This window comes from Paralichthys olivaceus, chromosome 8 (genome assembly GCF_024713975.1).
Source record: "Paralichthys olivaceus isolate ysfri-2021 chromosome 8, ASM2471397v2, whole genome shotgun sequence".
Taxonomy (NCBI): domain Eukaryota; kingdom Metazoa; phylum Chordata; class Actinopteri; order Pleuronectiformes; family Paralichthyidae; genus Paralichthys; species Paralichthys olivaceus.
Genome location: NC_091100.1, coordinates 15443219 through 15466818, shown reverse-complemented (window position 1 = coordinate 15466818; position 23600 = coordinate 15443219). Strand labels below are relative to the sequence as shown.

Sequence of the window (23600 nt, the reverse complement as noted above, 5' to 3'; positions counted from 1 at the left end):
GAGAACCCTCAGAGAAACAACACAAAACACGAAGAAACAAGAGGGAGGGAGGAGAGGGGTGGAAAACAGCGTTATTTTTATTTGAGGAAAACTATCATATGTAACCAGAGGGATGGGAAGCTCAATGCAGCGCAGTTATTTTGCTCCAAAATGTGGTTCAAAGCGGTCACGTCACGTGACCATGGCTAAGTGATGCTTCGGTGCATCACGCCGTAGATATGAACTATGGGTATGAATCAAAGTCAGAAGTGAGAAGTAGAACGCATCTTGCAAATCAGCAGAAAATTGCATTAAATGAGTGGAGTGAAGTAGTTTTCATGTGATTAACTAGATGCTGGAGACAGTTATCATTGTGCTCGTGAGCCACATTCTTCATCACAAGCATGACTGGCTGGAAAGATGTCACGTGAGGAGAGATGCTTAAATAAGAAGGGGTCCATGTTCATGTTCATCATCACAACAAATATGATAATTATTGTACATCTGGCAACACTGGTGGAAAATTCTAAACTAGAATTGGATGGAAAGTGAATGAGAGTGTGTGAGATTGCACGTAGTGAATTTTTAAAGGACAAACGCGTTCCTCAGAGAAACGTCTGTGTAACTTTAGCTTTCAGACGTGCCCTGACATTTTCTTCGGGACAGGCTGTTTGTTTGTTGAGTAAAATGTCTGGGAAGCAAGTTTAGATGGCGTATTAATATCTCAGGAGCCATACCTGCAGAAGATGCAGATGAAGATCTCAATTTGGAAAGACAACAAGATTGTTAACATCAAGACTGGCAGATTCTGACACACACATTTATTTGTTATTGTCAATGGCTCAGTCAGTATTAAGCTGTGTACATCAATCTGTTGCTGATTAATTATTGTTTAAACAGCATATATAATGTGCTTGGATGTGGTTCTAATTCAAATTCCTTTAAGAGCTGACAGACCATATCAGTCTGATAATAAGCTGGTTAATGCTGCTCTGTAAATACAGTTGCCCACACAGTCTGGAAACAGAGACGTGCATGGTGAGACAGACAGACAGAATACCCACACTGCAGGTACATTTAATTATTTAACTGGACCTCTGATACTTTGAGATACTTGTATTTTACTTGAATATTTTATTTTTCATTGTACAGTTGATGAAAACATGAAAACATCAAAGATGCATTGATATACAGTTTTTCTTTTGAGATTATTTATTGCTGTTTGCTATAGAACATGAATAAAAGTAAATACATTACCTCATCTGTGAACATGATTTGCAACCGAGGTAGGTTTTCATCTGTAAAATTGTGAAGACAACTCCCATAATCCCACGCTGCTTCCCGACGTCATCCAAGTAGATCTATTGTCATTGTTTTGATTGCGAGCCTCTCAATCTCTCCAAGAACAACAACTAACAAATGTTGGGATTGTTGATTAATCTGATGGTGACTTTCTCAATCAGTTAATAATTCATCCATCCAGTCCCAAGGTCACATCTTCAAACATCCAGACAACAACAGTCTAATGAGACTTAATATATTCAGGTTTCTGTTAAGTTGGTTTTCTGGGGAACAAGAAGCAGCATCAGAGTAATATTTTAGTGAGTCTCCGTCACACATGAACATTCAACACAAGGCACATTCGCTGTTTTCAGTGAAGGGGGCTTGATTAGACATCACCCTCAGTGATCAGCTATTCTCTGTGTTAACGTTTCCCACTGTGGATTCACTGGTGTGTCAGCTGAGAATGACGATAAACCTGCTGCTGCTGGATGTTCTTTAATGTTCTGAAGTCATGATGGCACAATAATAATATTAATTATATAATTCAGTTTTACCTGTGCCCGAGCATAACCTCTATTTTATTTTATTATTATTATTATTTATTTTTATATGTTTTGTACCCATTACACAATATTTTGCGACCCAGTGCAGGACTACGTTGGGGGTGATGAGCAAATAACTCTAACCCCTCCCTTTCGGAGCTTACAGGTGGATGCTGGGGTGGTGTAGGGGCTGAATCAGTGGGAAGCAACACTGACGCAGGGCAGATACATTGACAGGCAAAGGGAGAGATGGGAAATCTTTGCAGTTGAAATAAACAGTCATCTTGGGGAGTGTGTATGATAGAGGATTGTGGAGTGAGAGAACTAGCTCACTAACTCCAAACTCCACAAAAATCTAACCAGAGACATGTTGTTTGTGCACTAATTGTTTCTTTGGCTTTGATTTTGTGCTTGGATCATGTTATTCTGTTGGGACGGAGCATTCAGTCAAAATGAATTGTGGAAACTGAAAAAAGACAGAATTCAGCTGGGATTGTAGCCTGAAGGTATTCTAACTACTTAGGCTCAAGCTGTGTGCTATATCTTTGCACACACACACTTTGTCCTTCAGAGGCATGTCAAAAGTTACTTTGATGGGGGTCCTACAAAAAAATTCCCCATCTGGTTTCCAGGTAGCTGTGTGCATTAAGTTTGAAAGTCACCCTGACAGCAGATCAAACTCCAGGAGAAGGACAAAAAGCTTCAGTGCTTCAGTTTCACGTGTGTTCTTCCACAATATAACTTGATATTATACCAAACCACGAATATAAACCTTGTCTCCCATGAGTAACGTTCATGTTTGGGCTCATTTGCATCAGTTATTTATATTCAATGCCAAACAGGAAGGCTTGAGGTTCATACAGTGTAGTGAAACGCAAAGGTGTGAAGGTTAGGGAGATGCCGCAGCATAGCAAGTGTTTCATATCTTCACTGCCTCTGTTCAGATTCCTGTACTGTACTGAAAACTGGTGTTGATAGTAGGAACACTAATGTGTTTTAAAAACAAAATGTAGGTGTGTACAATTCAGACTTTCTGCAGAACTGGCTCCAGCTTCTTGTTGAACATACTGATGTCAGAGTAGCAACAATTTTCTCATCCAACTCTAAGTGTAGCTAAATGTTGACCTTTTAGATCTAATATCTCTAATCGCAGGCTGTTTGTTTCACTCAAAACACATTTTACTAGATATAAATCCATGTAATGACTTTTAATTCATATGAATGATCATCATAGAGCAACCTTTCCATTGGCTGCAGCCGACTCTGATATAGCAGAGGAAGGACTGGTTTTCTGTACGAGTTCTAAGTACTTTTTTATTATCATTGTAAATATTTCCAGATGAATTATGGAGATGAAAAGTGCTCATTGCAGTTGGAGTTGCCTTTGGTGTTAAATTGCGATTACAGTCAGCTGATGAATGGGGGTGACATTTTTCTCCCTATGCTCAAGCAGGTCAATGAGGATTTGATGAATCTACTTTGGCATTCACACTTGTGATTTATTATTCATTGAATTCTGCTTTATAGTCGCTGGGATTCAGACCAAGTGCAGCTCTGTGTTACACACACTCAAGGAGTACATATAAATAACAATAACACCTGTTTTCATGAAAAGGAGGACAGAGATTGTCGCCTGCACATGGAGCCATATCTTGGACACTGCCCTGGACAAACCGGGATGTCTGGTCACCACAGATCCACTGAATGTATCAGAGAAGCTCGAGTTTAGAGACCAGTGTGAAAATATGATATAGAAGGACCACTGTCTGTTATCACTATTACATAGATAAGGAATTTCTGGATAACAGCACTCTCAGTTTAATATATATAAGTTACTGCAGCAAAATGGAAATAAGATCCATATATGTATATGTCAGGGGATTCAAAGCCATAAATAGTAAATGAGTGCAATACATTTATAATCGTCAACGTTTTCATGAAATCAGACTCCAGTTTTGATGCTTTTAAATGGAAGTAGCTTTGTCACCATTAGCACAAAGAGCATATACGTCCTCCAAGGCCAACACCATATTTTGCAATGTTGAATAATAAAAATGATGGATCCATCCCTTTGTCTGGATCTACACCAAAAGTTGATGGGCTCTTCATGGCCCATGTCCCATCAAGTTTCATGGAAATCTGTTCAGTAGATATGTTTAATCCTGCGAACAAACCAACAAACAAGTGGAAAGGGATGAAAACATACACTCCTTGGTGGAGGTATTAATCTTACACCGATTCACAGTAAACAACTCATGTATGAAACCCGGTGTTACTGTTTCAAATTTTATCTCAATGATATCAGCAACAACTGCCACTTCACAGTAAAAGCATTCAAAGGGCAAAACAGAAGGTTGCTTTTATTGTGTAACAGGATGTGCATAGTGCCATTCTTAAAATCTCTGCTGATGTGCGGAAAACTACTCACGACGTGTGCAGCATGAAATCAGATCACATGGTTGTTCATGACCTAATGGATAAAGGTCAGTTATTAAGTAGAAATGTTTGGCTACACAACAAAACGATATCTTTATTATTTCAGACAAACACTACTCAATGAGAGTCGAACTGCTGTTACCCTGGTAATCTGGATTCCTTCCAAGGATTATGACTGAATGAATTTTCTGTGTCAAACCAATAAAATAATATTAAATGAAAAACTTTAACTCCCATGCAAATGACTTGCAACGAAAAAAAGGTTTCAACAACACAGCAGCTAAATAAGTAGAAATGTTCACATTATTCCAACAGTTTCTATGTGATGGTGACCGTTTCACTCAGTGGGACCTTTTAGCTTCACTGATTTCTAGTGTTTTGCAGAAAGCTGCTGGACGACCTCTACATGGACGTGAACATTCTTCTGTCTGAATGAAAAAGCAAAATACTGGAACGTTCAGATTACAAAATCTGATTTCATCCTCCTCTCTCTGACACTTTCTAATCAACAGCTTTGACCTGTGCTGGCTGACAACTTAATGTGGAAAAGATCAACCGTTGCCTCCTGCACTCAGATTAAATTAATAGAATGTGATTAGAAGTGGAGAGTGGCTGGTGCAGGAGGAGGAGAAACTCTTCAACTGAAATAAAGTTCAGAAAGAACCCAGTCCAGACCAGATGCAATATAAAACCCACCTCAACACTTGTCATCTGTTCTGATTTTTTTATTTTATCATTTTTTTCCAACATACAGCCCGGGAGGACTCTTTAAAAATCCAGCTGAAAGCTCTGAAGGCTTATTTATTGAAAAATAATCTTGTACCCTTTATCTTTGTCCTCTGTCCTGCGTCTCCGTTTTTGTGACCAGAGATGATTGCATTGACCAACATTGCCTCAGTCTTGTGGTTCAGTCTGATAAATGACTCTATCCGTCACTGGAGGAGGGAGGGAAGAGTCAGGGAGATAACCAGCTGTCCATCATCCTTTGTCCAAGTGCCGAGAGGAGATTGGATATTGACCCGAGGTTGCCTTCTCCGAGCCGCGATATTTGAGGACTCTGTCATGGATTTGACACTGGGGTACTGATACCGAGTTCCTCTACAGTCATTTAAGTTGTACATTTTCCAACTGAAACCCCTTATTTTTGGTGAGAGGCAGTTCAGAAAATGAAAAGTTGTGTCTCACATCTTGTAGGAACTGTTGTTGTGTATAGTTGGAAGCTTGACCTTGACTTCCGTGAAGTATACTTCCCTGTTGTACTGACAGCTGGTATCATGCTACCCTGTTCTAAGAAGCCTGGTTCTGTACGTCTCCAGCCTGTTACAGTGGAACAACTGCTTTAACAACTACAATCAAACCCGCACCTATCCAGGCCGACTGTATAACACTGCATGCCTGTTCCTATCCTCTTACAGTTTCACTGGGGAAGCTGCGTCACTGCACCATCAGCTCATGTATCTCACCTGCTCTGGCTGTGGCTGCCTCGCAGTGTCCCTTTGCCCCGCCTATCTGTCTGTCTGTCTGTCCCTCACATGCCCTGTCATTATAGACAGTCTCTGCACAGCGCCACCTGCCCGTGACGGAAGTCTCTGCAGGGGCAAAGTCGTCTGTATTTGGGGGAGTGACCTGCGCAGCTGAAGAGGAGGGGTTCCCGCTGGAGCCCACACTCCTGTCGCATCACAGAGAAGGCGGGAAGGATGTGGTTGATCTCTGAGTCGACCACATCGCACTGCACCTCCAACCTGAAGAGAGAAGCAGAGGTATGGATATAAACAATTCACCAGGATTAATCACAGAGAAAATGTTGTCATCATGTTCTTCAATAAATAACTTGGAAACTTATAAAGCAAAGAGTAATTAACATTATTTTTTTTTGGCATAACCTCAAAATAAACAAAGAGTAGCGACGTGGGAAGAGAGAAGTTTCTCTACCTTCCTCACATGACAGACGCCAAATTTAAAAGAGAGGAAAGGAATTTATTGGAGAAGTGACAAGAAAAGTTGGAAAAACTGCAGAAATGAGTTGTGATTGTGAGAAAGATAACTGGTGGCAGAGAACAGAAGGGAGCGACAAGGAGGAGAAACAGAGGCTCTCTGTCTTAGAGCTGTGAAAAGTGCAATGTCTGATCCTTAAGTTTCTGGTTCACCTGCCAGCAGCTGGTTCAGTAAACTACATCAAGATTCTGCCTCACCCGTATCATCTAGAGTTCAAATGTAGGATCTAATTGTTCAGCATGAGCTCAGCACTTTTTAATCTGTTTGTACACACCCTGCCATCATGCTGCTTTACAGGAAAAACATTGTTTTGATTGATATCAGAGACGTTTTCTATTCAGGCAGTGAGAAACCCTTAACTCCCGCAAAGGACAATGAGAAAAGGTTTCAACAACACAGCTGCTAAATAAGTAGAAATGCTCTCATTATTCCAACAGTTTTTAGATTCACTGATTTCCATGGTTTTGCAGTAAGTTGCTGGACGACCTCTACATGGATGTGAACTTTCTTCTGTCTGACTGAAAAAGCAAAATACTGATTTCTTCCTCCTCTCTCTGACACTTTCTAATCGACAGCTTTGACCTGTGCTGGCTGACAACTTAATATGGAAAAGATCAAACGTTGCCTCCTGCACTCAGATTAAATTAATAGAAATGTGATTGGAGGTGGAGGGCGGCTGGTGCAGCAGGAGGAGAAACCCACAAGCTGTGTTCCAATTCAGGGGCCGGCTCCCTGAGAGGCTGAATTTGAAGAACGATTGTGTTACACAGCTGTGACCAGGCAGTCCCTTTTCCGAAAGCTCCTTTAAACGCAGCTGACGAATGCATCCTTCCTTTCCCGATCAACGGAGGATCCAACGGGGGAGCCAATTTATCCCATGCTTCATTGTGCGCCGGTGATGAAGCTAACACGCTAGCTATGCGGGGGGTGGAGCAGCAGTAAGTGCAGCCGCTCAAAATGTTGCAAGATAAAGGGTCGAAAATGCTGGTGATCGCTTTGCCTCTAAAGCCCCTGTATTTGGACACAGTTACTGAGTTCAGCTGATATTACGAGAAAATGTTATTGGAATTTATCGAGCTATTTATTTTTATGCTGAAAGATGACAAGTTTAAAATGTATCTATATTTAGTGAAATCAAATATATATGTGTAATGAGATATCGCACTATAATTATCATGATTTTTGTGGGAAAGACAAACAGAATTGAAATGTTGTCATGAAAAGTATGAACAGGTAGACATCACCCACTAAACCTTCTGTTTGGGTTTGTTTGTCAGACGTTGAGTTATTTCTGGTGGACGTACCCATGCAGCGCCTCCTTGTTGTTGATGAAGTGGAAGTGAGCGGGCTCACAGATGAACCCGGCTGACTGGCATGCCTCCACACAGGACTGGCCCTCTTGAGATACGAGCAGCCTGAGGGACCTGAGAGGAGGCCAGGCAGGCGGAGCCGTCACACTGGCCGACCAACCGAGGGCGGTGGAATTGGGCAGAGGCACGAACAGTGCTCCTGCTGTCTTGCTGCCACTAGCAGACCCCTGTTTGGAGAGGTTGGCTGGAATGAAGGGAGGCTCTGGGGCACAGAAGTCCTGCAGGGAGACAGATTGGTAGAATTAGTTTGAGCAGTTATATTTTAGTGGTGCTACTGTTGGACTAAGGCTGTTTTTACTGTTTATAGGCAGAATGATGATGCAGCTCAGTGGAAAGCATATTAACTGTAGCTTCTTTTCCACAGCAAGCTGTAACCCCTGTGTCTGCTGCTCAGTGACAGTGTTATTCTGTGTTTTAATGGCTGCTTAGAGGACACAACACCACCGCCATGTCCACTGGCTACATCCAACAGTCTGTACCCAGGGGTGGAGAAAGTACTCTAACATTTTACTTAAATAAAATGTACTGAAGTAAAAGTACTAGAGTAAATGTTCTACTCGAGTAAAAGTAATTTTTGGGTTTGAAATATTGTTAAAATAACTGCCACCACTCATCATTGATTACTATTAAGAATATAAGATAACAATGTGAGTATGTAACACAAGGTACTGTAAAAATGTAGTGAAGTAGAAAGTACAGATATTTGCTGACATATGTAGTGGAGTAGACTTAAGTAACTTGCTGGGGGTTGTTGCTGCTGCAGTACTGTTGACACTGTGTCAACATGAGTTAACTTTCTTTTTCCAACCCACACTGAGAATGTTTAAACGATTCAAAGGGACAAAACCACAATGATTTGTGTATTATTAGTAAAAATAGATTGTGCTTGTTCTTCATTGTTACTTAAATGGAGATGTGACTATATTGTGAGACAAATTGATACATAAACATTTTCTTTCCCTCGGATTCATATAATAGCCTATATATAAAGATGGATGACATGACACAGCTTCCCAAAAGTGAATCCAAAATATCTTGATTGCCTTGTGCCGGCAGAGGTATACACCCCACCTCCTCCAGGTTAGTGGATGAGACACAGACCAAACTTATGTAATTGTACAAAGTTCTTATCACACTTTGGTTTTATTAGTTATTTGATGCTATAAAAAACAGGTGTAATATCATGATTGACAGCTCAGGCTACTGAGTGTGAACTTTGTGTTTTGTCAGGATCCCACCACTCCACACCACAGACTCTGGCTCCATGTGACGTCAACGATGCAAGATGGCAGCACATGTAGCTGCAATATTTTAGCTTAATTTTTCTCCAGTGAGAGGAAGTGGAGACGTTTCATCCATCGTTATATACAGTCACGCTTCATTTACTTCTCACTGTATCTAGTTAGGTTTAGATATATATAACATTATACACAGCATTAAAAAACCCAGACTGAGGATCATTGCCTGGTGTAGACGACATTGACACTTAGTCCAACACTTTTTTCCTTTGTTTGATATCTGCGGTTGCCAGGGAAACATGGCAGCGTGCCATAGTAGCAAATTGAAAATAGTTCAACCTTTATTAACTATTATGTGGATGGCAAAGAGCTGTGCAAGTACACAAGAGCAGAGCTACCCTTCCACTCTGTGCTGCTGCTGCTGCTATATAATCTGCTTTACAGGACTGAATGCAAAAAATACAAGCGTGTATTAATCCGGTTCAAATATGCAAGTGTAAGACAAAAAGAAGCTGATATCTCAGCCAGCTTCCATTACCATATGGCATATGCGCTGACACAGTGAAACAAAAAGGTTTACCAAGTAAGATACGGAGGCTGAGACATCTCTCTGAAGCGAATTAACAGAAAACATGAATGCAAAAGCCCAAACATAAAAATAAACAGAAACATAACCACAACAGAGGTGAATGAGAACACATGAAGACAATGAATGCAGTTACTTACTGTGGTCAAGTCATGGATGAATACTGAGCCGTTATTTACGTAAACCTGGACAAACCAGTCACCACTTAAAATGTGATGCTCATGTATTCGTCGAGTTCTTGACCTTTAGGTGCTCAAATCAACTGTACCGTAACACCTCCAATAGACAAGCATCACATTTTAAACAGGGCTACACCAGTTTCACAAACGACAGCTCACTTGACCACAAAAAAAACCCCATCACGAAAGTTATTCTGCCTTTCATTGTCAACATCTGTTGTTTGAATTTCTGTTGTGTGGCTTTTGCATTTTCCATTAATACACTTGTGTGAGGAGTCTCGACCTCCGTAAAAACTTGTTTCTATGTAAAATCTTGGTTAATAGGAGTATTTGTTTTTGTCCTCTGCAGTTTGTCTGACATCTAGTTTTAAAAGAAACTGTCTTTCTTTCATGCAACCTCTCCATCATTATCATCCTCACACTTTCTCCTTCTTCATCCCTCCTCATTAGTCTCAGAAGGCCGTCTGCTTTAGAGCCGCAGGGCAGAGATGTGGTTCGTAATGAGAGTTAGCGTGTAGATAAATCACAAGTCTACATACATGGAGTACACACACACACACACATGCATGCACGCACGCACACACGCTGTTGAATGCACACAGTGATGAAATATTGAGCAGAGTGGGGAGTTTGATAAACGCAGAAAGAGTTTATGTATGAATGAGAAGGAAGTGTGGTGACTACAGAAGACAATCCCTGCATGTGGGTTTTTTATTATATTATTTTATTTTAATCAAGAAGGACAATGCACAAAAACATAAATCTAAAAATTAAAAAGAGATGATTTCTATCTGCAGTCCTTTGGCAGGTACACACTAAATCTAAAACACAGCAAATTCAACAACATATACAACACATACAACACCATCAAAGACTATCACACAACCAGTTATAGAGACAATTCTACGAGTAAACGTCAACATATACCAGCACATTCATTAAATAACGTTTACATGGACTGGACCTCACCTGATGCTGTATGTAGGCATGTACTCTCTCCAGCATCCCCTCACAGGTGTACTCATAAGGCAGATAGGGCTCGACCTGAAAACGACACACACACACAGAGACACACGGACACACTCCTTGTTATTACTTTCATATTTTGAACGTACTGCAGTGTATGTTTGTGCTGTCCTCCATTGTTCACACTAATTGCAATAAACTGTCTCTCCTCCTTATTAATTTTAGCAGAGGAAAGGTTTCTATTGTCAGATTTCTACGTGGCCTAATCACTGCATGTCACTGCTTGGAAACTCATTACTCACTTATTTGCATACCAATAGATCATACCCTGCTGTGATGTGCCGCTCTTATGAGTAAAGCAGACTTTTGATTGGCCCTAATTAGAGATGAGCTGGAAACATATTACTCTTTTGTGTTTCTTGCTAATGCTGATGTGTTCAATATGTGCAAACGGACTGCAACATAACTGGATGAATGTAAAATGATTGCATTGCAAGATGTGATATAAATTGAATAAGCTGATTTAATAAATGGCTTTATATTTAGTTTTTTGAATTGGTAGGTTTTTAAGTGAGGCCCTCTGCGGGGCCCTCGGCAACAGTTTTATACAGGCAGGCTGCCTTAGTAAGTGATACACAACCCGGTAAATTGCACTGGCAACCTGAAATCAAAGCAGTCTAATGTTCACCCACATGTGAAATCAGACTTGGCCCATTTCAAATGAAAACCACTGGGAAGCAAGTATGCAGGGATGATGCAATTTAAAAAGTTCCACACACTGCAAATCTGATCAAAGCCTTATGTTAATCTACTTTGTAAAGTGGAGCAGAAAGTAAGCAAGTGAACAGGAGTGACACACAAACAAGCTCCCTGCAATAACAATCTACAGGATGTAACAAGAGTTTTCTTTCTATCACTTTTCTCGACATTGATCCTGTTCAGACCTTGTTTTTACATCTAAACGTCTCAGGTGAGACTGAGGATGCATTTGAGCTCCGATCACTCAGATCATGTTTGGGTCACAGTCTTTAAGCTGTGCGTCCTGGGCCACATCGAAGGACCACTCAGTCAGCCGACATCGTCTGACGTCGCTACAGCTTCATAACAAAATGAAAACATCTTTCCATTCTCCAGTGTTTCCATACATGTATTTCTTTATTTCTATCAGGAGAGATTTAGTTGGAAAATTGACAAAATGTATTGCCTTGGACAATAAGAGAAGAAAGCCAGAGTCCATATAGATGCCTCGTTTGAAAGGGGCCATCACACTGGTGGAGGTTGATGCTATCTATAGAATTGAGGATCTGAATGAAATGAGTGAACACTGGATATGGAGACTGGGGGGTGACTCAAGAGGAGAAGGGTGACCTAACAGGCAGCTGATAAGAAGGCAGGGAGAGTGGGAGAGAATTAAGAATGAATGGGACATAGAAATTCTCTTTCTGATTGAACTTATGCTGAGCACAATTTGTGGCCACCACCACAATATCAGCTCTGACCATCACATAATTTCCTTTTTTCTTCTGTTATTTCAAATAGATAACATCGTATTTCATTGTAGAGCTGTGTGCAACACATTGATTCACTCAGCCCCTCCTCACCTCACTCATTGTCTCACTGATCTGCCACCTATCTGTCATCATCAATAATGAAACAGCAGATGATGAACAGCCTTTAAATAATATTAATGTAGTTTAAAGCACAAAAATGGACCAAACATTTAAAGTATCATATCTTTTGACATGTAGTCCAACCTTCAACTGCAAATTAGATGATTTTATTACAGCAAGGAATATAAATAAACGAAATATGAATATAATCTGCACAAAGGTCTTTCACTACAAGCACCAGGTCAGAAAGGACAGACACTAAAAAATACAGGAATAAAAAAGGAGGGCAGAGGATGTTAGGGGAATAAGAAAACAAAGGATGAGTCATAAAGAAAGAGGTAAAGAACAAAAAAGAGAAAGAAAGCGATGGAGAAAGGATTTATTGGAACATGAGGACTTGTCTGCCAGAGATTGCTTTGTCGTGCAAGAATGAACATGAGCCTCACAAAGTGTGTGTGTGTGTGTGTGTGTGTGTGTGTGTGTGTGTGTGTGTGTGTGTGTGTGTGTTTGTGTTGTAGTTAATGGCTGTAATGTGCAGGTAAGGCTCTCACCGCTGATCCACCTGACCTCTGCAATTTCAGTGTCTCTGACTCTATGATCCAATTGTGGTTATGTGTTTGGGTTTGAAAAGGTACCAGCGGTAGAATTTTATCTGACTCTGTGTGTGTGTGTTCGCTGGGGCAGTGTGCCTCCAGCGAAGGGTGAAGTGGTCTATCAGCTCGCTCTCAGTGGTCTGACAGCGCAGACGGAGACAGAGCAGTCAGCCGGGGCTGCTGAGCTGTAGCTTCTCTGACAACACAGACAAGACGAGGAATTGACCACACACACACACACACACACACACACACACACACACACACACACACACACACACACACACACACACACACACACACACACACACACGCATACGCGCATTCCTGTCTACCTACTGTAAATGATCCCTCAGTGCCCTTTATGCATTTACAATCAGTTCTCTGCTGGAAGTTGGATCTGTGATACAACCTGGAATTGGCTGGATGGCAGAAGTGGAAATAAATAATGCCAGAGCTGTATTACAACTCATGTGATGACATTTGGCAACAACATCACAGTTTCTTCAGCTGTACTCCAACTTTCTCAAATATAAAAAGAATTATCTGTTGTACTCCCACTTACCTCCTGCTCATGTTATCTAGACATTTAAAAGTATGTGCACAAGAGTAATATACTGCCTATTAAATATTTACTGAGAGTGTCAGTTTTATCCATAAACATGTGAAAGGTTAATGTACATATGTGAGAGGCACAGAATATATGTTACATCCTAAATTCTTCTTTCTCATTATCCCTCCCTTATTTTCAGAAAGATCCAATCTGTGTGGTTGACTCCATAATTAACCTCTCTCCCACTCATGACAGTTCCAAGCATCCTCAAATTCTCCATCAGCCCACATTTACTGCGTGGAACAGTTCAGTGCTCTGTAATATCAGGCTGCTTCCTACATGCTGGCAAACTCTCTCCGGAAAACTCCAGAGTGACAAAGCTGCAGCAGTTTTAGCACTTTAATCTTCCTCACAGCTTCTTATTGGCAAAGGTCATCTATAAAACTAACCTCGCTGAGTAAAAGAATAGAGATGTGTATTATGACAAGCTATACAAATCTATTATTAATAAAAGTTACTAATTACTTTCTTTTATAGACCTGAGGCAAGTGACTTGTTATGTTTGTCCCCTCATAATAACTGACAAGATTGTTGCATGTACATTGCCTCAATTAAAGCAATTATGTTTTTTACATTAAAAGACGTATTGCTGTTTAATAATTTAAACTGAATCAATATTTAAACTCAAACACTTCCCATACTCAAAGACTTAAAGACAATTAAATATTCAATTTACAAGTCCCTGTATCTGTGGAAGTTATAGTGCACAGTGGGTGACAGTACCTTGGTCCTCATGATTTCCCTGATGGCAGAGTCAAACTCCAGAGAGTTATTGTAGTCCACCGTCATGACATGAGGTTTGCCAATGTACTGCTCTGCATAAGGGTGTTGGGACGACACCTTCAGAAGAAACATGCAAGGTGTGCAGTCAGAACTCTACAAATAAAAGTGTAATTGTGGGGATTTCTTAAAACGAAGGTGCTGCAATATATAACAAAGTCAGTTTGATTATTACAGATACATACCATGATCATTTAACATGCTAGGAAATTTAGATATTTCACATTAATAACTTGGACATTTCTGAAATGTGATCATTTTGGTACAGAGCTTGGATAGCAACAATTTCTAGGATTTGAAAGACTTGCATATCAGGGCTGTTGCACTCACCCAAAATAACGTCTTATAATTACAATCATTAAAAGGAACATGTGTTGTATGAAGGATGCCATGTTCCGGCTTCCTTTCAAATACAAAGTGCACCTCCAGTGTGTGGTAATGTGAGTTCAGGCAGCCTTTACAATCCTGAACATCCAAACGCCTTCTCAGGGTCAGTGCACCCTCACAGGGAAAACTTTAAAATATGTTCACCACAATATTTAACATTTTGAGCACTTTTCAAAATGGACGTCCATCATTGCAACATTATACATAAATGACAGAAAATGAGAGAGAAAGCATAATAGGTTCTTTTAAAGGACCTACCAATGAATATAGTTACCCAGCAGGATTGCTTACATACTCTGATCTGTGACTGATGGTGGGGAGAAGCAAATGTAATGATCTTACCTCTCTAGAAGTGGGTTTGCCTCTGAAAAACTCGTGATTAAGCGAGCTATGAGGCGGGTGGAACTTGGGTTGGAGGAAAATGCAGCCATTGGCTATTGCTTCAAGAGGGGCGGGACCTTCGTAGGGGAAACCAAAGCCAATAAAGAGCTAGAAAACAAAATAGCAAATGTAATTTTATAATTGTGATAACCACTTAGTTTGAATAAATATAAGAGTGCAGGATAGAAGCTGCATATGAAGTGTCTGTGTGCACCCACACAGCAACAGATAAAGTGTGCAGGTAATATTTTCTACAGCCTCTTGCCTTGGCTTTGCGCAGTAGTTGCTGCAATTCATGCTGGGGCAACAGGCCGTGGTTCTTCACAAAGGCTGGAACCTCCGGAGGTCTCTGAGTCTCATAGTACACTGTGCCGTGCACCTCCATGTACCTGTGGAGAATCTGCAGGAAACCCTCCTTACCCTGCTGAGAGAGGAGGAGAAAAACGATGGGTTGGTGAGATGAAGGTTAAAGGGGTGAAGAGGAGGAGGAGGGTTTTTGGAGAAAGACTGTCAGAAAAGAACAGCACAGAGAGGAATATGTTAAGACTCCAGAGTACAAACACTGTTTGCTGTGTTTGTTTTGTCTCAGATCTGAGTGTGAGCTGTCTGCTGTCTGAATGTGTGGCTGTCAGCTTCTGGTGCCAGTGTGTGTGTGTGTGTGTGTGTGTGTGTATCACATCTAAGAATATGTCTGTGGTGGAAACGTCTCATAAAACACCTTTTACATGTGATAACTTGTTTCCATATTGGCATTTTCAAAATGTCTGTCCACTCCACAAATGCAAATAAATTGCAATGAGCTTTTTCATCCTTGACTTGAAAAACAAAAAAACTGTGGAAGTAGCAGACAGTGCAGTTATTCTCCAGCTGAATCTCAGCTGGATTACCCTCCATTCTCTCAGCTCCTGCTCTTCATAATTACTTTTATTGTCATTTAATCAAACCATACTCATGATTCACTTTTGTTTATAGCAGAGTGAACAAATTATACAATATTTGATCCCAGATCAAACCTGACAAACATTGACAACTGTAATTCCAGTGAGACGGCAATCAAACATCTCTGTCATTTTGTAATTTGCAACATAAAAATAAAGACGAATCTGTGAGGTGTATAGATCCGGCAAAGTTTCTTGGAAAGACAATTAGAGACAGTGAAGAGAAACCTCCATGTGAAGCACTCTGTATACACAACACTGTTTTCTCACTGTTTCTTTTATTCATAAGACACTTTTTGGATTTGCATTGGATACTTGTACACTTTGCATAGTTACTGTGACTTCTTTTCCCATAAGAATGAAAAACAGCCCTGAGATGCAGAATCCCATTTAAAAGTAAGTGGGCGAAAGAATAACATTGTTAAATCAGTTAGTGTTTAAAAAAAATCATCATTCAATAAAATAGCTTAAAGGGAATTATGGAAGTAGTCATTATTGTTGTGTAGCATTCACCATGTAAGTGAATCTCTTCCACCGAATTGTCTCTGCATAATATTAGCATTATATATTTGTGTGTGAGAGAGCCACACTTTGAAAAGTCAAGGTCAAGTTTATAGCTTGGGAGCACAAAGAAGAAAAGAAAAAAAACAACAACCAGCGCGAGCTAAGAACAAAAATTGAATCATGTGAATGGAGCATAACCCTGGACCAGAGTATTGACTGGCTGTCCGGTGTTAAGCAGCTTACTGTATCCCTGCTCAGTGCTGGAACCCCCGCGGCCATAATAGGAGGCTGTAGCGATCGATAGCTTCCTCTGTGAGGATTTTCCCAGCCAATTAGGAGATTAGCTCAAGCGCTAAGTGCAGCAGACAACATGAATTAACAGATGGGGAAACATGCGTGGTAGAGTGCAGATTCTATAGCCGGCTCTCGCAGTTGTGTGTGTGTGTGTGTGTGTGTGTGTGTGTGTGTGTGTGTCCAACTCACACAGCATGCATTGGATTAGGAATGTTAATGAGTATGTTCTGCTGTGCTGGTTTTTATAGCTCACCTCATTTTATGTGGATTTAAGAAAATGGTTTTTCAAGGCATTTAGTGCAGTCCAGTTTGCATTGTATGTTGGAAGATTACAATCAATATACATGAAGAATAACTCACTAAGACTCATCCTACAAGTTTCCTGTCATCGCATATCACCGACTTGAAAACAGAGCAGGTCTTTGGTCTGCAAAGACAGGCGTCTAATTTTGAGATCATCATTTTGATGTCTGAAAATCGTTGCTAACCAAGGTGCATTTTAATTACAAATCCTGGTCTAACTGTCTGAATGACTTTTTATATTTCTAAGTAATATAAAATATATTTTAAATAAATAACTCTGCAAAAAGGTCTTAAATATGCATTTGATGGATACCTGAAGATATCAAGTTAAAGCTTAATTTCTAAGGTTGTCGGCATCTTTCCCAGAAGACATGTTATGCTGCATAATTATTACAGATAGTTGTAGTATTATATAAGGGATACTGTGAGATCAGACTTTTATTTTGTTGTAACTCAACCATGCTCAGCTGCTGCTCTTTGCTTTGGTAGCCGAAGTGTAAACTTTTCTGAATAGAATAAAGTTCATTCTCATCCAAGAGTGGTTCTGATGAAAGGTTGGGAGCCTCGATTTGCAACTCATCCTTGATGATGAAATTACTGCTGTGAATGAGGTGGGAGTCATTTGAGAAGACCAGCAGCTTCCATTAGCGCTGCGTCGGCCATGTTAACCAAGACATGCTGTCAAGAGTTTCATTTTTAAAGACGGAGTCATCGGTTTAATACGCAAAACAAACATCCTTTAAATAACTGTCTGCCTGACCAGTCATTGTGCTCTCTGACATGTGGGAGGATAAAAAGTTAATCACTGTTATACATAAAGCTCTGAAGAGTGATGACAGTTGTGCAGCTAAATGTATACTATCACAAGTCGCTTCTCATAAATCACTTTACTCAAATGAGACGTAATAAGAATTGTAGAGGTGTAGAGGTCTGTGCTGATGAACATGTCAACAGTATGTTGTGCTTTTTTTGCAATGTCATTGGCTGTGACATGGACATACAGAAACAGGGTTTCTGTAGAAATTAACAGGTTCTTACCTGAAGCTAATGAGCATCCAGCAAGAAACAACGTTGCAGAAAGATAGAGCGAAAGAAGAAAACACAATCAGATTGAAATGTGCATAGACTGGTACGATAGTATACAATCAATGAGGAAACAAGAAACACATTCTATTGTTTCTGCCTTTTCACCAGGTGAATGCAGATGACAGTGCTTTTATAGTCTCCCTCATGCACATGTTTTTTTCACAAGACCAACAAATAAAGAGATGCAGGTAATTGTACAGGCAGATAACATCTCTATAACCATGGGGCCATATAACCTACGGAGTCACCACTGTGCCCTTCGTCACCATGCTGAGAAAAGCAGGCGACGTTTCCAGATGAAAATTGCCTGTAAATCAGTGTAAATTGTGTATATAGAGCCACATGAAGCTGAAATATAAAGGTACACACAGCACACTGTGCAAAATGCTGGATTTTTCTGTTAACAGAACAGTACAGGGTTGGACACTGTGTGCATCAACAATTACAGAGAAGCCATCCCGTTTAATTGTAACAGGATATGTATGTATGTATGTACTTTGTGTGTGTGCATAAAACATGTGCATCCAAGTAGCAGGACTCTGCACTGTATACAAACTGTCATATGTGCATGACGAACATACATGTATGAGCATATGAATATACTGCATATATGTACATTTTAATTGGTGATGACATATTAATCTGTGTATGTTTGCTGTATATACTTGGTCGTCAACATGCAAATACATTTATTTAAAGCTTATTTTATTCAACCTGTAACAACAGCAGTAAAACAAAACACTAACAGTAATGGAGAGAAACTGAAACAGTTTCAGTATGTTTTTGATTAAAAAAAAAAGCTTCAGGATCTACAGCAGCAACCAAACCATTCTTAGTTTTTGCGTGTGTGATATTTGTTGTCTGTACCTTCCACATGCTGGCCTCTTTTCCATACACAACAGCCATGTTGTTGACTTTGTTCTGCTGGATGCTCCTCTTCTCTGTCTCATTCAGCTCCTCCGAAACGAAGCCCATGAATGAGTTGTCTGGTGTGTGAGCTGAATGTGAGTGTGTGTGAGAGAAAGGAAAAGACAGGATAGTAGTAAAGGGAGCATCAAAAAAAGAGGGGTTAGGGGAGGGGGGAGAAAGAGAGTTTCACAGTGAGTGAGAGACAGAGAAGACAGAAAAAGAGCACTACATCCATGTTTGCCTCTGTGATTATTGACTCCCTAAGTATTTATGTCATAAAGCCAGCTGCTGTCGAGCTCGAGTCCCCTCACTAGGACAAGTTATACAAACACAAATTTTAAGTACTCGCTCTCAATTCAAGTGTTTTACTTAATAAAAAAACAAGACTGGATATATTCATGGTTTCTTTTTGTTTCTATTTCTGCTTTTTACTCTTGGAAAATAACTTTTTTGAATCCATCTATTTACTGTACCATCACAGTTACAGCCATTTTATTGGTCATTAGAGTACACTCGCACGATGGAGCCTGCTCACTCACACATATGAAGCTGATAAAGGCTGAGTCAGTCACTTGGTGTGAAACAGTTAGCCACACATTCTGCCTTTGAGAACCAGCTATAGCAGAATGGGCACAACACTGTTAAGAGCAGAACGTGAGAGCAGCGGAGAGTTAAGTGCAAACGCTGTGCAGAATGAAACAGAAAAAGAAAAGCAAACGAGAGAAGGAACAGATTCAGCTTGAAGGGATATGATTAACTGCGGTGTTGCTGCAAATAGCTGCATTAAACACATTACGTCAAATGAATGTGAACACGCAGCCAGACCTGTCAAAGAAAGTCATATAAAAACAATGAACAAACATGTTTTTTTTATCATCACAGTGAGAAGGACTGTCAACACTGATGACAGATGTTGTGTGTGGGTGACAATTCAGAGCATTCACTTGTTTTGAAGTAGTATAGTGGAAACAAACAAAACTCAATATATTTTATGATTTACACATTTGAATTAAACAAAATTAGAATACTGATGATGTTTATGATATCAGGATATCAGGATGCAAACACATTCAATTAAAGGTCCCGTGTGTAAGACTCAGGTGAAAGGGAACTATTGGCAGAAATTTAATGTAGAATAATCCTCATGATGTTTTCACTAGTTTGTTTCTTCTAAATTGTAAGAATTGTAGTTTTCTTTACCCCAGAAAAGGCCCTTTATATTTAAATACTTTATATTTACATCCAGGGGGTCCTCTCTACGGTGGCCGCCATGTTTTTTACATTAGTCCAGACTGGACAAACTAAACACCTTTTTTTATGACAACTGAAGCTGCCACAGGTTCTTTTTCATGTTTTGAAGAAGAGGGTGAGGTGAGGGGTGTTCAGCTGCAACATGCAAATTCAACACTAGATATCATAAAATTCTACACACTGTACCTTTAAGATTAAAAAAAAAAATTCCAGGAGGGAAATGTTTTCTTACGGAACATAGTCATGTACTGCCTGGCGTTCAGGTTCCAGTAACCCCAGTTGGTCCTGTAGCCGTGCAGGGTTGCATACTCCTCATGATTGTACGCTGGCTCCGTCCCAAAGGTGTCAATCACTCGGATATGACATCTGTAAAGACAGGACAAATCCTTTATAGCTAAATGGTTGTGTTGAAGCCGCTGTGCAAAAAAATACAAGGAACAATTTGTCACAAACCATATTCAACATTCATAGAAAGTAAAAAAACACCATAACAGTATATATATATATATATATATATACACATATATATATATAATATACATATTATATATATAACTAACTACTATGTATTGATAACACTATAATTTAGAAAGTCCTCCTGAGTTTAAAATGCATTGATGAGCATTAAGCACAATACCACAAATAAAAGTACACACAAAGAAGCAAAAAAAAATCACAGCGTGGGAGGTTTGACATTAAGATGACAAGAAAAGGACAAAAGAAATCATTGAGGTTCACAGGCTGGAGGAGTGATAGAGCCCTGATATGTTTTACAGCTGAATGATGAGTAGAGGTGCTGCACTGGAGCTGCGCATAAACATACATCATACACGTGTGCATATGTTCTCTGGCACGCACACACACAAGTGGACTTTTCACTCTTATTTATCCCTCAGACGGGCCACACTGAGCACACTCACTGGTTCAGAATTTGTGTGTGTGTATGTGTGTGTGTGAAAGAAAAAAATAATCCACTACATTCAGAGTGTCTAAAGAACACTTAAAGGCTCTTGCCTCTGAATACTTAATTGAAAAGCTGCACATAAACAGTTTCCTGGCCTTGAGTCTGCACACAGGCAACTTTTTTTAATATTCTCATATATCCTTATATATTATATATCCTTATATATTATATATCCTTTTACTTCAGCCACCATCCATTTTTTTGCTGTTGTTGAGTTGTTGCTTTCAAATAAATGCAGGAATGAAACTTAACCAGTTCTTGTCACAGCAACTTTTACAGACCTCTGGCGTTAGATGCTCTGTGGAGGACAGATGTCCCAGATATGAACCCCAGTGGGACAAAGTTTGGGTTAAGATATGCTTAATCTTCAGAAACCCCAAGCAGCAGCAACTTTATTACAGTTTAACAATATCTAACACCGAGGAAGCTTTACTCTGACTCTACTTCTACGGTTTGTCCATTGACAGTAATTTGTGGTATTTTCATATGTGTCGCAGTGTTTGGATTCTGGAAGACGGTGGCCTCTAACCTGCAAAAACTTTGGTTGCCAAGCGTTGGAAACCTTTCAACTCCCTCTTCTTGAGCTTGAATGCTGACATTCCTGGACATTGTATACTTGGAGTTGTTGACTGCTTGAGTCCATAAATCAATTATTGAGGCTTGGTAATTCCTTTTTTTATGAAGCTTAAGGACCTTTATACAATAATATTTTGTAGGAGTTGGTGGCCTGAATCCCGGGGGATGGGGTGTATGAGGTGTGTCTGTGTTTATATATATATAAAATATACAAATATAAAAAGTCTAATATTTCAAACATTTTGTGTATGTGTATCTTTTCGTATTTTCATTTGTCAATAAATACAAAAAGATGATTGTAACAAAAAGATGATTGTAACATTTAAAAACAGACTGAATTACATAATATAATTTTATTTCTGCCATTCTGTTTAATGGTCTGTTGAAGCAGCTCGCAGTGGAGAAATTGGGGGAAATCTATGATGGATTTCTTCCCTTTACTTGTCGAACACTAGTGTAAACACCCTTCGATTCTGATAAGCTGACAGCTATAAGCAAAAGTCCTTCATTCCTTCCCTTCATTGTAGCTCTGCTGGAAAAGCTTGGATAAGATGCCATGTTTTCTACAACCAGGCACTTGTCCCCTTGAATGAGCAAGGTAATCTGAACTGTGCTCAAGTGTTTTAAACAGAAACCTTCCACCCTGTAAAATCTGGAGTTCCTTATTTAGACACTCAGCAACAATCGCAGGCTCTCTATCCTTTATTTCTGAGAACAGCATTTAGCTGCAGACAACTGCCGCAAATAAAAACACAGACTTTCAGTGCTTGTTTTCATGGTCGTATATTTTCAGGAGTTTTAATACAGAAAAAAAGGTGAGGGCATTCCAGTCTTATTCAAGACAAGGTGACACACTCGTTGTTTGAAACTGCTGTTGATATTTCTGTCATTGAGTGCAGCTTGCAGGAGACGAGCCTTTAAATTGATAGAGCTTGGATATAAAAACAGGCTTATCTGCAGGAGGGAGTCAGAAAAACATGCACTTATCTTTGTAGCTTTGTTTAGAGGATGAAACTGTATAGTAAATGTCGTGTGTCTGTTTGTAAAGGCATTATTAAAAACAAATGTTAGTGTCCCTTGTCTACCGTCTCCCCTCGTCCTCTCTCCCTCTAACCTTTCGCTGGCTTTGAAACGGTGAAAATGTTTCTGCCCACAGATAAGAGGTCCCACAGGGAGGAGGGGGAAAGAAAAAGTGGAAGAAGAGGGGATAAGCGGAGGAGTAGCTGAGCTGAATATCTATCGGGAGATCAGAGTATGGGGCTAATCTGGGTTAAACGGCTGCTTGAGGCTCAACAGTCCGCCGAGGTGAGGGGGATATGACAGGGTGGTGCTTTGTCACTAACAGCTTTTGCCTTTGTGGGGAGTTAGAGGAACCTGGATTCTACTGGACAGAAGACAATTTGAATTTAAAATGTGGATGCACACATGATGGTTATATGCATTTAATCAGGATTTATCAGACTTATATTTTATGCAACAGCAGACAAATGTTAAGGGAACATGCTTTCCAATGATTCTGATACCAAATAAATCTCTAATGTTGCTGCTTTCAACAAAGACTAGAGTAGCGTCCATTCTAAAAACATTTGCTTGGCCTATGGTGATGCTGGTTGGCGAACTTGATCTGTTTTAAATGAGCCTCGGTGAACACATGCCAGACTTGGCTCGACTCACAAAACCCAGACCTGGTCGATCAGTTTTTGTCACCGTTCATGAACGCGCCTTTTTGTCATCAATGACATTATTATAATAGGACTAAACCCAGCACCTGCTACAACAGAGTAATGTTTGCCTGTTTATTCATAAAGTATGAATACCGAATGTTTGGTCGACTGG

The 23600-nt window shown here is 39.9% G+C and overlaps 1 protein-coding gene across 1 annotated transcript in view; it reads right to left on the bottom strand.

Annotated features, from left to right (window-relative positions):
• Nucleotides 1–4951: 4951 nt before the first annotated feature.
• LOC109627726 (alpha-1,6-mannosylglycoprotein 6-beta-N-acetylglucosaminyltransferase B-like) overlaps nt 4952–23600 on the bottom strand; it is a 100973-nt gene continuing 82324 nt past the window's right edge. Inside the window, exons 10-17 of the mRNA XM_069530662.1 lie at nt 20457–20590; nt 18932–19062; nt 15205–15363; nt 14901–15047; nt 14115–14231; nt 10579–10653; nt 7541–7824; nt 4952–5983 (exon numbers count right to left, since the gene is read on the bottom strand). Coding sequence (XP_069386763.1) covers nt 5785–5983; nt 7541–7824; nt 10579–10653; nt 14115–14231; nt 14901–15047; nt 15205–15363; nt 18932–19062; nt 20457–20590 — 1246 coding nt within the window. The 3' untranslated portion in view covers nt 4952–5784. The remainder of the gene's footprint in view (nt 5984–7540; nt 7825–10578; nt 10654–14114; nt 14232–14900; nt 15048–15204; nt 15364–18931; nt 19063–20456; nt 20591–23600) is intronic.